The 13,943-nt window shown below is 37.1% G+C and overlaps 1 protein-coding gene across 1 annotated transcript; it reads right to left on the bottom strand.

Annotated features, from left to right (window-relative positions):
- Positions 1–45: 45 nt before the first annotated feature.
- LOC135695939 (trace amine-associated receptor 1) lies at positions 46–12,417 on the bottom strand. Its single transcript, XM_065215168.2, has 3 exons — positions 12,029–12,417; positions 3,302–4,111; positions 46–2,693 (listed from the first exon to the last, which is right to left on the bottom strand). Exons 2-3 carry the CDS (start codon positions 4,058–4,060, stop codon positions 2,424–2,426), a joined length of 1,029 nt encoding a protein of 342 aa, XP_065071240.2. The 5' UTR covers positions 4,061–4,111; positions 12,029–12,417; the 3' UTR covers positions 46–2,423.
- Between the last annotated feature and the right edge of the window lie 1,526 nt (positions 12,418–13,943).

Below are 13,943 nucleotides of genomic sequence, written 5' to 3'. Positions count from 1 at the left end.
TTATTTTTTAAAAAACTTAAAGACTAATGAGTTATCCCGAAATGTCATTTAAAAGACAAGGTTTATATGTGGAAAACCTGGAATAAATGAAAATTGATTGCTTTCTTTACCATTGGATGCAAATATAATGAGCATTTTCGTTTAGGTTAAAAACTAATACCTAGCTGATAGGGTTTTCGTGTGTAGATATGATATGATGATGATTATTAAGTCTTCGCCATCTCGGGCCATCTTGGATTATAAGCGAAAATTGCATAATCAAAAGCATTCACAAAGAACAGCCATTTAGAAGAGCACACAACTGACTTCTCAGTTAACATATATATTGTCCTACAATAGTTAATAATTACTACAATAATAATGTCCTACAGCAGGTAACCGATGGACATTCTAATGCAGTATATATATATACACGTTAAACGCTGGGAAGTGGTGATGACGCCATAAAAATCTTTGCGAGAATTTGGATACTTCATTTTGGACACGCCATTTTGCATACGCCATTTTGCATACGCCATTTTGCATACGCCTTTTTGGATACGTTGTTTTACTTCGATCTTAATATATGTCATTTAATGACTTTAAAAATTGGGTAATAGTTCAAACCTTCCAAGATACGACAGGAAAAGAAGTACGCATGTGTTTTAGAGACTCGACAGTCTCTTTAAGCAATATCATCAAGAACCGCACTGCAAAGCATTGCTGAGGTTCTGAAATTTCGGGAAGAAAACCAAAATAATATTAACTCTTTCTTATATATCACGTCTTTGATTGCTCATATTTCACCCTTTCTGTTACAGAGTTCGCCCTACGTTGTTCTTTCCCATATGGTCGAAATTCAAAATTCTAAAGAAGCGGATTTTTATGATGCCATTACTCTATCCCTTTACACCATCACCGGCTTTATTCTAAAATAAGCCTAACCAATTACTTAACAATTAAATAAGATATATATTTGTTATATATTTATTAATACAACTGATTCAAATGACCGATGCTTGTTAAGATACATAATGTCACAGTTTTTATTTGCAGTGGAAGTCTGCGTTCCTATAAATTTCAAGTTGCAGAACTCGATTTTTATTGTATCTACAAAGCGGATAAATTGATAAGAGATATTAAAACAAAATCTAGATCAGTATTAGAACCTGTGATAAAAAGATTCTAAAGGAACCCGGATCAACATAAGCTACCTCTATCGCCAATCCAATAATCCAATATTGGCACTAACGTCTGTATGTTCTAATTATATTAATCTGTTTTTTCTGTATATACAAGTTAATTATTCAACAAACAACCAGTAAGAACGAAACTACAAGAAATTAGGATACTGCTTTCCTGCAGTTGCAAGAAAAGCGATGAATTATTGCTTAGTAATAAAACAAATGAAACCAAATGACATAATAACTTAACGAATAAAAAAAGCAAGATCATCCTATTATCCACAGAGATCACTTTGTAAAATTTTCTAAGAAGCAACTATATGGTCAATTATACATTCTCGTATATGCCGTTATGTTAATAAGCGTGTTAATCAAAACAGGTTTAAATAGTGGACTGTCTTTATTTCTACCAAAAGCTTGTCAAATTATTTTAAAATCCTCCGTACGCTACTCTCCTCAAGTTCCTCAGCTCCTGTGTTAAAGTCCGTTATATAAATACTAAGGTCAGATGTCAAACGAAATAGATATAAGACTGTTAAGCAAAAAAATGTTATCTCAACTTATGTACATTATGCCAACATTGTTCAAATTTGTTAGTTGACATTCAAAAGGCGATAACTATTATAAAGATGTAAACAGCCAATTGAAACCTTAAGTAATCTTAGTCAATGCTTATCACAAGAAAGTTTTATCTATGTTGTCATATCCAAAAAGAGAGCATTTCCAGATAATAGGAGACACTCGCGAGCTAGCAATGTCTTTTCCACCTTTTGCAATAACTACCACCTTGATAGCTAACCTTAACTATCCCGCGAAAATCTAAAGCTCTGTCCTGCACAACTTCTGCGATTTTCACGTTTCAACTACATACAGAATAATTGGACATCTATGATATACGTCATATACCTTGTAATTTATTATTGATATCTAACTAAATCGAAACTTAGTTTAACATTAGTTCAATGGTCAAACAATACTCAGTCAAAAGAACCCTATCGCGAGCTCTTGAATTTCATTATACAAAGGACCAGGAAAAACGTTCGTTACTGTGACTGAAAATATCTAAATGGATTTAATAAAGAGCCAACAAAAAAGCGTTAGTTAGAGAGACTGATTTTATGCTGCCGTGGATTTTTAGAAAGAATGGGGTTTTTTAAATAGGATTATTATCAGCCACCTAATTTAAATTTATTTAGTAAACTAAAGCAAATCTTGACTTAATAGCCACCCCTTAAAATTTGCTACATGGCTAGCAGCTTTTCAGGCTCTTGTTGTGCTTGCCGGTCCAATGCTGTTGGTCTTTCGAAGGCGAAGAACGACCAGAATCGCACGTCTGAAGTTTGGCAGTCTGATCGTGTAGATAAATGGGTTGATAAGGGAGGATGTGATGCAGAAGAGCAGCTGTAGATCGCGCAGCCAGTGGCGAAATATGCAGTCTCCTTGCTGAAGGTTGATGATAAAAATCATGATGGTTGCAGGCACGAAGCAAACCAAAAAGAGTCCAAACATGACAATCAACACGGAGACAACCTGAAACAAGAAATGGTACGTGTAAAGTCAATAGGCCTAGACCACCGTGGTTGTGCTTAGAATGCACTGAGTTGGGCTGTTTTATAGTTTCTAATAAAAACAACAAAATTTACGGTGTCAAAATGATTATTTTCATATAAGGTAGGGTTTTGAATGCATTGAGGCCTGTATTTCTGGCGTGTGGGCAAATCTCAATAGTAGCTTCCATTTTACGCTTGAAAGAGTGAGACTGCTTGGGGTAATTTCAACTTGGGATTACTTTTCTTCCATTTGTCTCTACGTGTAGAATACACTGGCTATTCCAAAAAATTACAATGTTTCCAGTTTTCCACCAGGGTTACTCTTGAAAATATAATAAAGAGGTAAAGAATGGGCTTCGATTTAGTTCATTATGTTTTGCTTACAACTCTACCCTTCGATTTTTCATTTCCATGCATTGTCTCTATACATTCCATATATTTGACACAAATAACTATGGGAATCCCTTTACAATTGTACCCTCACTTCATTGAATTCGCTGATAGGTCGTCGCGGTCGAAATGAAAAGAGCAAAAACACAGAATATAAATACGGTGGAAATTTTGCTCCTAAGCAGTTTTGATGGGTACCTTTTTGGTCTGCGCAACATTTTTCCTTTCACTGATGTTCTTCTCCTTCTCCTTGCATCTTTTCACTGATTGGTCCACAGCACGAGGGTCACTTTGGTCATCCTTGGCTTGCAGGGCCAATTCGTCCGCATGCAGTGTTGCCAGTAGGCCTTCCTCACGGCTCTTGATCACAAGGTATAGGAGAAAGTAACAACAGAGCATGATGATGAATGTAAAGACACAGCTAAAACTTGCCATCACCCAAGCCATCATCACGTAGCCAATCACGAAGTACATTGCAGACAAGCCAAAAGACACTGCCCAGATGAACACAGCTGCAATTCCATAACGAACAAAGGATACTTGACAACGGTACCGCAAAGGGAAACGCACTGCTATAAAGCGGTCGATCGACAGCGCCGACAAGGTTAGGAGTGACGCAGACACAGATGCAAAGTACATGTAGTGACAGAACTCAACAAATCTTGGGTACTCGTTTCTAACCTCTACCCTTTTGGCTTCTTGAAAATGGGCCCATGATGTGAGAGGATCTATAAGGCAACCAATGATGAGGTCAGCAACAGCTAAATTGGCAACAAAAAAGTTGAACTGCGTGCGGAGTTCCTTGAACGGATCAACCAAGATGGAGACTATGACGAGGCCATTCCCAATGGTTGTGATTGGGCAATAAATTGCACCAACAATGGCACTAAGGTAGGATAGCGTCACTGGTGCCATGACCCCGGTACAGTTATAGCTGATTTGGGATTCTACCGTCATTTTGTCTTGCTTGAGACTGTATGAAAGTTTCTTCTTGCCGTAGCTTTATGCCTGCAAAAGACACAAACTATGAATGATTCATGTCTGACGTAATATCACTAGATACGTATATCCAACAAATTAGAGAGCAATTGCCCCAAAATTATACAGCTTCAAACTACTGACACTTTAATAAATTTTTAGCGGAAATTTTTCTTGCAGCTGCTTTACGCTGTTTGCACCTCTTACAGCCACAAGCCTATGCACAATAATTTCCTCACGCAATAGACAGCTTGCGCAAAGAAAGTACATTGAAGCTATATTTATACTTATTCCATTACCATTCCTTCCAACGAATTCAAATTTGTTTTTGCCACGTGATACCTGCCAATGTAATCGAGATTCCTAGCGGTTCCCAAGGTCCTGAGAAAGATAGCGATTATGAATCACCAGAAACAATTTGCCCCAAAGACGTGAGACCTGTACTTGTGTTCTGAAATAGTATTAAGAAAATGAATTATTTTGCCACACGAAAAAGCTTAATCATATGGAAAAATTACTCAAATGACTAATTGCATGTTTGATCATCTGGTGAAAACGTTACTTCGCGTTGTGACAGGCTGCAAAAGAGGTCATTGCACATTTCGCCATCGATCTATCAAATTTCCTAGATCAGTCTTGTAGCTCTATACCCCACTGCCACATTTACAGCATTCTCATAGGTCTTTCCTGGTTTTCTCTCAACCTCAGTCTTAACTTAAGACTCTCTCCGTCCTGATCTGCGTCTAGTTTCTGTTGACGACTAATTACAACGAAACTTGCTGTAGGATACGAAAGGAAGCCCGGTGTCGCAGCCTAACCTCACCTGATTCTTCAAGCTGTGTTCGCTAATCTTAACCGCTCTATTACTTTTTACTGGGACCACAGAGCATATTACCGACGGGTGGTGACAATACCGCTTTTGGAGGCTCAATATGCGAACGGCCAAACGCCCGTCAGCTTCCTACTTCAGCCGCCCTTTATTCTCTAGGTATCTCTGGTGTCTATAACTTCTTTTTCATCAGAGTATGAATATAGATAATAATCGTTATGAGTGGGTCCATTATAGTGCCGCCGCTACGTGGATTTGGTCCAAGCCTAGGTACAGTTAGCAGATATTTTCCATATTTGAGTGCGGATTAACAATATACGGTACTACTGCAATTATAGAAGTTGCCTAAAAAATCTTTAAATGAATGAGGCAACCCTCCTTCCTGAATTCAGAGAACATGCGTAATGATAACGTCGTTCCATGCACATGATCTCGGTTGCCTCGTTCATTAAAAAACTCTCTTTTGCTCGTTCCATAAAAAAATACGTCTTGGAGTCGACCAAATATTTTCACATTCTGACATCTTTCAAACAATCAGAAAACGTCTTTTATATCTATTGCTTCAGAAACAAAGAGGACACAGTCAGCGTTGCCTCTTTCTTAAACTCTTTTTATTTTTTGACTCGTTTTGTGTTTGTTTTTGTGTTTTTGTAAACCCATGTTGGTCGTAAATCCTCAATTAAGCGCCACCTCGAAAAGAGCCCACTGTTGAAGTAAAAATACTAGTAGGTGCCACTCCTATTCAAAATAGGTCGCAGGCGCAGAATTTTTAAAATACAATTTTTCAAAGTCTTTTCATGCTTTATCTCTTGTAAGGGCTTAGCTTTTTTACTACCTTGGGTACCAGAGTCACATAAATTCGAGGGCGGAAATAGAAGAGTGGAGCGGAGGAGCGTCTAACTCCCAGTGTACTTTCTCATGCTTTCGCCGATTAAGCGCCCTATTTGAATAAGTGCCAAGTTTAAAGTACGAGAATCCATTAAATGCTTGGATGTTTAAACTAGAATGTATGGTATAAAGCTGGTCTAAAACCTCTCCGTACATTTGATTAAAAACTTTTCGGATTATTTCGAGTAGTTTTATGCTTAAACCCCTCCCTATTTGTATTGTTTTGCGAGAGTCTTTGACGTCTACCCTGTCTTCGATCCACGTGGATTTCATTTGGAAAAAATCAGGAAAGTAGGCCTTGTGGATGAAGATGTTAAATACTCTTGAAACAACACAGAAAATGCACAACAGTCGATTTTAACCAACTAGCAAAAACAGGGATGCTAATTGTTATCGTCTGCAATTTGCAATTAGGCCGTTCAGGACTTTGGTTTGAGCTGGTTTTTGGGCCACAATTTGAAGCCCAACGCAAACTGCAAACTCCAGGATTACTGTTTCCTCGTGGGGTCTACAAAGCTCCAATACCAAGACCGAGAAATTCAAGCATTTTGGATCCTCTCCGGAAGATGCTAGCGAGAAAAGTGCGCGAAGCTGAAGAATCCGGTGACGATAATCCGATTAATCTCGTGTCATACACGTCGAGGAGTTTTTAATTTCTTTAACGAATCACAGATTGTCTAGTGTCAGGGAACGCTCTCCGAAGAATATGAAGTCTAGCAAAACATAATACCTACCCGGATGCTTCATGTCCGCCGACAGCAGCTTTCAACGACACAGGTTCGCTGATGATGCTTTGATTGTTACAATTGAGAAATATAAAACCAACCCTCATTAAACTGTTGAATTGATGGTTCCAATGAATGAACTTTATCATAACACTTGACTGATGTATGTCAACTTATATAAAGAAATACTTTACAAAATCTCGTAAGTCCTAACCTTTAACTCTAAATTAGCAACAAAACTTTTCCACTTCTTAAGAATGATGATTCTTCCAAATACCTCAATCGCATCTTTGAAATCGAGACGAGCAACGAACCCTGGTAAACCTAAACACTTGACATTGTTCTCTGGTAAGTTGAATGAAAAGAGAAAATTGCCTAAAGATGATTCTATCACCACAGACTTGTATTATCTCAAGTTGTTTGGCACATTACTTCTGCTGACCAACATAGGTGGTCGGCAATTTTCACTCTGGACACATTCGTCAATAAGCAGTTTAATCTTCATCAAGAATCAATTAGGACTAGGTTCTCAACTGGCTCTCGCAACGTTGCTAGATCTTCTTAAAAAAGAAGCATCCGATTTTCTAGCTGTACGAAAAAGGTACGGAAAGAAGTAAAATCTCATCTATGCCAGCCCATAAACGCTTTTTGAGAAATCCTGTAAAACCTTTCTTGACTTTCCCTAGATCAACAACACAAACGTGATCTCATTTAAAAAACTTTCCATGATTTCTATTCGAACCATCTATTAAGTTTACTGCTGCAGAAATTTACAAAGATCAAACTCAACTTTACTTTCCATTTCATTGCATTCTTTTGCTCTTAATTGTTTTCCTTGTTCATGTAAAAAAATTTTCTCTTGTGAAATTAGGCTACTTCTTGTGAATTTCATATTACTTTTGTAATCATAATGTTTGTAGTTGCAGTTGAATTGAATCTCCACAGCAAGGTATACAACTTTACAAAAAATTAGGGTTTATTTTTCTGTTAGATATGCTAAGAAGACTTCGTAATTAAACAAAGGAGTAAACAGTATTAACTCAATTGTTGAAATGAAAACTCTTCTGGCAAGTTGGTTTCTTGACAAACGCTGTCAGCCAAAATATGTTGTTGATGAGCAGTAATGAGAAATTAGTCAAAATGACCCGTTAATCGATGTATACAGTGGAATCCCGATATACAAAATCTGAGGGGAACCAGAAAATAGTTCATTATTTTGCCAAGATAGTGATAAATGAACACTCGGAAAAGATAACAGATGAAAACTTACTGAAAAGCCTCGAAAAATTCGTTATATCGAGGTTAATTATGATGAAGGGACCTAAAATTTGGTTCTTAATAACAAGAGTTCATTATATACGGGGTTCGTTATACCGAGAGAATTTGTAAGGATTTGTTAGGCAGAATCCAAGGGACCAATCGTTTAGTTCGTTATAACGGGAGGTTCTTTATATTCAGGATTCATTTTATCGGAATTCCACTGTATTAAATACCTCGTAACCGGAATGGCAGTGTCGGTTTTCTCTGCGTTTCTGCATTGGCAAACAAAAGATCAGGTTCACACAATGGATTACCTTATTGGGTGGTTTACCCACTGATCTATTAAATCTATTAAAAGAACTGGATTGAGCCCGTTCAATTTCAAAAGGAAGAGGGCTCCAAACAATAGCGGGAAGCCATTTCTTAAAACCAATACTTCAACGATATGGATACGCGAGAGCTGCAATGCTGTGTGTATGATTGCTGAAAAAGAACAAGGCCAGAGCAGCTGAAAACATTGCTAGAGGTGACAGAGAAGGCCGTCTCCTCGCATGGGCTGTTCTGGGGCCCTCTTCTCGGATGGCGACACTCTGGTCACATTAGAAGCTCGATCCAATCTTTTTTATAGATCAGTGGGTTCACCTCATTGGTTGAGAGACGCACATGCCTTTCTCGAAAAGCATGGTAATGGCGGACAAGCAGGGCCTAACTGTGGGTGGCATAATGCCATATGGAATTAAAACAACGCTAAAGGAAATCGAAAACCTGAACATTTACCTCTCTCAAGTACTCCAATATCAAACATCTCATACTGTGAAAAATCATAAGATAGGATAACGGTCATGGTATCGATAGGCTGAAAATCTGAATTTCAGTAAAATGAATTTCAAAATCAGATTGGAGCACTGCAGGGTATGGAATGTACCATCAGCCTTTATGAAGGTTTTCACAAATTCTTGGGGGCGAATCAGCAAACCCTTTTTCTTATCAAGCCAGTTAAGCTTGGCATGTACGTTTTACTTCTTTGAGTGTGTCGTCCAAGAACCAAATTATCTATTGCAAAATTGAGAGCTCCTATCTATAGCTAAAGCTCTTGTCTTGCCAACCCTACTACTTGCTGATTTGAACACATTCTAAAGTTCACACAATGACGATTTTTGGTGGGGATGCAGTAAGTTTTTTATCAAATCCACGAGTTTCTAGTGCACATTTATTTTTTTATATGAGAAACTTGCGATGTGAAACAAAAAGATAGAAAAAACTTCACCACATTCATCAAAACAATGAAGAACGCTTTTTGAGGAATCTGAAAGCTGGTGTGAAGCTCAAAACACAAAGAGCGAAAATTGTACAAAAATTTCCCAGTTCTTTATAGTCAACTTCAAGAGTCTCTTATATATTAAATGAAGTGAGATACCGTAATTTTTTTCACAGCATTAATATTCGCCAATGCTTTTTATATATTATCCTGTACCAGTACTCACAATTCGCATAACCCAATACTATCGATATTTATCATGTCCTATTTCAACAATTATATTTATCATGAATACTAACTATGTTATGAATGAAGAATATTGGTGTAGAAACTATAGCTCGCCATTTTTTCTTCTGACATGCACCTGCTTTTTTCTACTTAGCATTCTAAGAGCCTTTTCGGACTTGCCAGCCCGGGAACAGCTGTTTAGAGAATGCATGAAAACATTTCAGGTCATCTCACTGTCTAATTAAAAAGACATCCCTCTCATCAACATGTGTATACTTGAGTGGCTGCAGAATCACAACATCAGCGTCCAGGTTGCATAAATGTGTTTGTACAAATCCCCATTGTTGTCACGTAGAGCTACAGTGACTAAAACGAATCTTCATATAACTTCCCAAATTTATTTCAAAGATGACTTTTGAAGCCGTTAGCGTTGCTACGTCACTATAATCAAGTGAATGCTTCGATTCTTAAAGAATCCTGTCGACGAATGCAATACTTTTGCTTAAACGAACCAAGCAAGTATATGGCAGTATGGCAGTAGGCCCTGCGGTCTAGCATAATAGATAAACAGGGGATATTCTACCCTTTAATTAGCTACCTTCCCAAATTTTTATAAAATTAGCCTTTTTCTATAAGAAAGGGGAATTAAAAGAACACCATTAGGTTCTGTAAAAGCATTATTGCCAAAACTATTATCGATTTCTCTACCAAAATTTGGTTTAAATATTTTATTTAGTTCTGCATTGCCTAGCCAGTTGCTTTTTAGCAACGATTAGGGCCCGTGCTATGCAGGTGAAACTGTCAGATTAACGGCAAGCTAGCAACCACATTTAAGATTCCTGCTAGTTTATTTTCCTAATATTTCTTCCACTCTCTCTCCCCGAATAATCTACAAATCCTAAGGGAGTTTTGAAGGCAACTGCTTCTTTATTCGATATGACATGAATCATTTAGTTAGGCAAACGAGATTGGTGGGAAACGGCCGCTAAAACGAGAAACTCAGAAAATTCAATGCACTTGCCCCACTAACCATTCGCATTAAGTAGCGGAAAAGGGGAGAAGGGGGGCTCAGCATTCTCGTCGGTAAATTTGGTCTTCATTGGACAACTGACAAACAATTAAAGTGACAAATGCGAAAGCCCATCCAAGAAGTAATCTTGTCGGAAAATGAAAGCCCCCATACGAAAGCCTGAATTTCCGCCATTGTGCGCATTGCAGGTGGAATGTTCCAGGACCGTAGCATTGATCGCTTAAGGTCAGTTTCAAGAACGAGGATCAACTATAAAAATAACAGTGCTGTTAGGAAAGGCTTATAGCGCTTTATGTTTGTCTTTCGCCCCAGTCAATTGTAAATCCCCCTTTCAGCTGCCTTTTATAACAATTGTGAATCACCCCTTCAGCTGCCTTGCCATAAAGGGTAAGCCATTTAAACCATTCACTGAAATGCTCAACATTGTCGGTGTGGAGCAAACCACGGAAATTATGTCACTTGAAACCTGACAATCTGATCATCTTATTGCATTCTTGTCACAGAAAGATTTCATAGGATTCTCGTGATTTTTCCCTCAAATCTTGTTCTTATTTTACCACAAAAAATACATTTTTAATGCCTTTTATTTGTAAGCTCGCTATATCCTTTGTACAAGGCTAGCCAGTTAATGTGACTATATTAATCTAATGCTTACAGTTCTATTATTAAAAAGATGAATATGAATGAAGTTTAGAAAAGTCGATTTTCTGTGTTAAATTAGCCGCTAAACATATCAACGCTAGTTAATGCCAAAGTTTCACTATAAGTAAGAAATAAACAAAATGATAAATAATGAACAAAAAACATTCCCAAGTTATGATAAAATGCGAATAACAGTGACTATTAATGCGGATAATTTAATTTTTTAATAAAAAATCGTCAAAATCATTATTATTGTCTGAAACAATTCTAAACCTCATACAAGCAACTCAAAAAAATCTGCAAGCGCAAATATTTCAACTCCATACTTAATGTATTACTTATCCAAAGGCGAAAAACGTAGGTAGTGCTGATAAAGATCTGCAGTGTGCGCAAGACGCAAAGAGTAGCTCGCCCGCTTTGTCGGAGACACACTTTAACGAAAAAGCTAGCGAGATCCTGATTACATATGTTAACAATCTAATTGTAATCCAATATTGCAAACAAACAAACTATGAAAGTATATGTATGAAAGTTACTGTTTTTTACACACCCTAGACATTTTCTTCACATATTCTCCCAAGAAGTGATTAAAACAATTAAGAATGCGATGTGTCCTGGTTTTTGAATAGTTTAGTTTTTCTATGCTAAAAAAATGAATCAAAGAAGAAAAGCAGCAGCAAAAACTAATGTCTTTTCGTTTTGATAAAAATGAAAATGTTGGATTTTTTATCGTTTTACTACTACTCAGCTACTCAGCTTTTCTTCAAGAAAATATTACGCGTTTATGATGAAATCATCTCTGTTTCTTAACCAAGTTTTTGCTTTTATCAGAAAGTCACAAGCTGGTGAATGACAATCTATTGTTTAATAATATTTTTTATCAGTTAACTTGTAGATGATGCTGAAAATAAGCAGTTAATTTTGTTTGTAGTTAACCGATTCGTCGTAGCAAATGGCAGAATATTTGAATATCGATAATAGATATGCCCTGAAAATGTTATCTACGTGTTTTGTTTTCTTACTCCATATTTGTTTATTATATCATACTTTTACCATTATACTATATTGTTTTATTGATGCTGCCCACCTTCTATATCCGCCAGACGTGATCTTTCTCAGCTTTCTCTTCAACGATTTGACTTTTCAAATCTGCTCCGTGATCGTGCAGCTTGCCCACATGTCGATCGTCCTTTCAAATGAAGAAGCGCAGAGCAGGGAACTTGACTATCTTTAAAAAGTATTTCTGTTACATATGCATGCTGTGTTATCCAATTGGAAACCGTGATAGTGTGACATGTGATTCACTCTTAACAGTGAGGTTCTTTAATCGGTAAGTCACATAGTGTGTTGGGACGTGGGTGAACAGGAGGAATCAGCTACTTTAGAAGATAGTTATACAATGAAATATTAATTATCGTGATTAGGCCAAGTATGCACTGCTATGAAAATGTTAATTTTTCGTATCGGAGGTTGCAGAAAAATGCAGTTATTTAATATGGTCGTCTTATCTGTATTCAGGGTTTTTTTGGGGGGGTACATGTTTCTTGTTCTCTGTAAAAGTTCTGCTTCTGCTCCTGTTCCCTTGGGAAAATCCCTTGGCTCCCTGGAGTATTCAGACTAATAGCCAACTGTCTCTTGACTCTTTACAATTGGTGAAGAAAGCAAAAAGCCATTTTGAACTAGCTCCGGAAAATATGAAGCTTTGGAAAATTTCTTATCAAAGTCTATCAAAAATGTTATAAACTGTTTCGCATTGTCTGCATACTTTCTTGTGAAATTGGTAGACTTCTTCGAGCCCTTTGATAACTTCGTTACTCTTTAGGATGGTTTTGTATTCCTTCTGTGTACTTTAAGCATGTTCAGGTTAGATCATTGATCAAACCTTTTGGAGAAACAACAAATTTCAGTTTTTTCCACGGGTTATTTTATTAAACTTTCAGTAATAGCATCCAAAGTTAATCCGACGCTCTCTTTTACTAAATAGTATTAATTGTTAATCTGACGCTATCCTTTCTGCAATACCATCCAGAATGATCCAATGTTCTTTTTTATGCAGTACCATGCAAGATTAATCCAATGTTCTGTTTTGCGAAATGCCATCCAAGATTAATTCACTGCTATGTTTTACGCAATTTCATCAAGGATTAATCCAACCATCCAAGACTAATCCAATGCTCTATTTTACGCAATATAATCCAAGATTGCTACAATGCTTTCTTTGAAGAAGCACAGCGCAAATTGTTGGGTGTTCCAAATAATTTTGACGTTGATTGTAGTTTTTCTCGTAAAGTGCTGTAAGCACATATTTCTTTCTACCTAGCATACGAAGGTAAAACACTAAGATGCTTTGCTTACCGAGCAGTGCCCTGGTCCTTCCTCTCGATGAGACCACACCTCGTGATTCCTACGCCTGGAATTGCAAAGAGCTGGCCACTCACCTGAAAGAGCTGGTGAAAGTTTGGTCAAGTCAGGTACTCAAACCCAAGACCCTTGGACTGAACCATCCTGGTAGCACATCTTCCGAGACAATATGATATATAATAACAAAAATCTCCTTCTTCCAAAAGCATATCTGAGACGAAACATCGCAAAAACATGAACTTCTATGCAAAAAGCCTGTTTAAATTACATAAATTGCATTTAAAGTTTCGTACAGTTTGAATGATCAGAGATTAATTTAAGATAACTGAGGCATATTTCTTTATATTCTATTGCAGTTATCATATTTTCAACCTAGTTTTTATTCTAATACCCATAAAATTTCATCAATAGGTTTTCAAGGCAAGTTTTCTATACCCTTCGGCACAAAGGTGTACACTGAAAAATGAATACCTAACGACACAAAGGCAGTAGTATCAAAATAGGAGTAAAACAACACTCAGAAATATTTTGAACCTTCCTCTAGCTCTGGAAACCTTCTTCAGAAAGCCATATTGTGGACAAGTAGTTGTAAGGGTGTGGTGGCTGATATCTGTTTGTTTTCAGTTAACCTCCTTACGACG

The sequence above is a fragment of the Rhopilema esculentum genome, chromosome 14, assembly GCF_057945365.1.
Source record: "Rhopilema esculentum isolate cy_ngs chromosome 14, ASM5794536v1, whole genome shotgun sequence".
Lineage (NCBI taxonomy): Eukaryota > Metazoa > Cnidaria > Scyphozoa > Rhizostomeae > Rhizostomatidae > Rhopilema > Rhopilema esculentum.
The sequence above is the reverse complement of the archived record's forward strand: the minus strand, read 5'-3'. Positions and strand labels throughout refer to the sequence as shown.

Coding starts and splice junctions, on each gene's coding strand:
- LOC135695939 (XM_065215168.2), bottom strand. CDS start 4,060: ATGACGGTAGAATCCCAAATCAGCTATAACTGTACCGGGGTCATGGCA. Junction 2,694..3,301: donor ATGTTGCGCAGACCAAAAAG/GTACCCATCAAA, acceptor TTCTTGTTTCAG/GTTGTCTCCGTGTTGATTGT.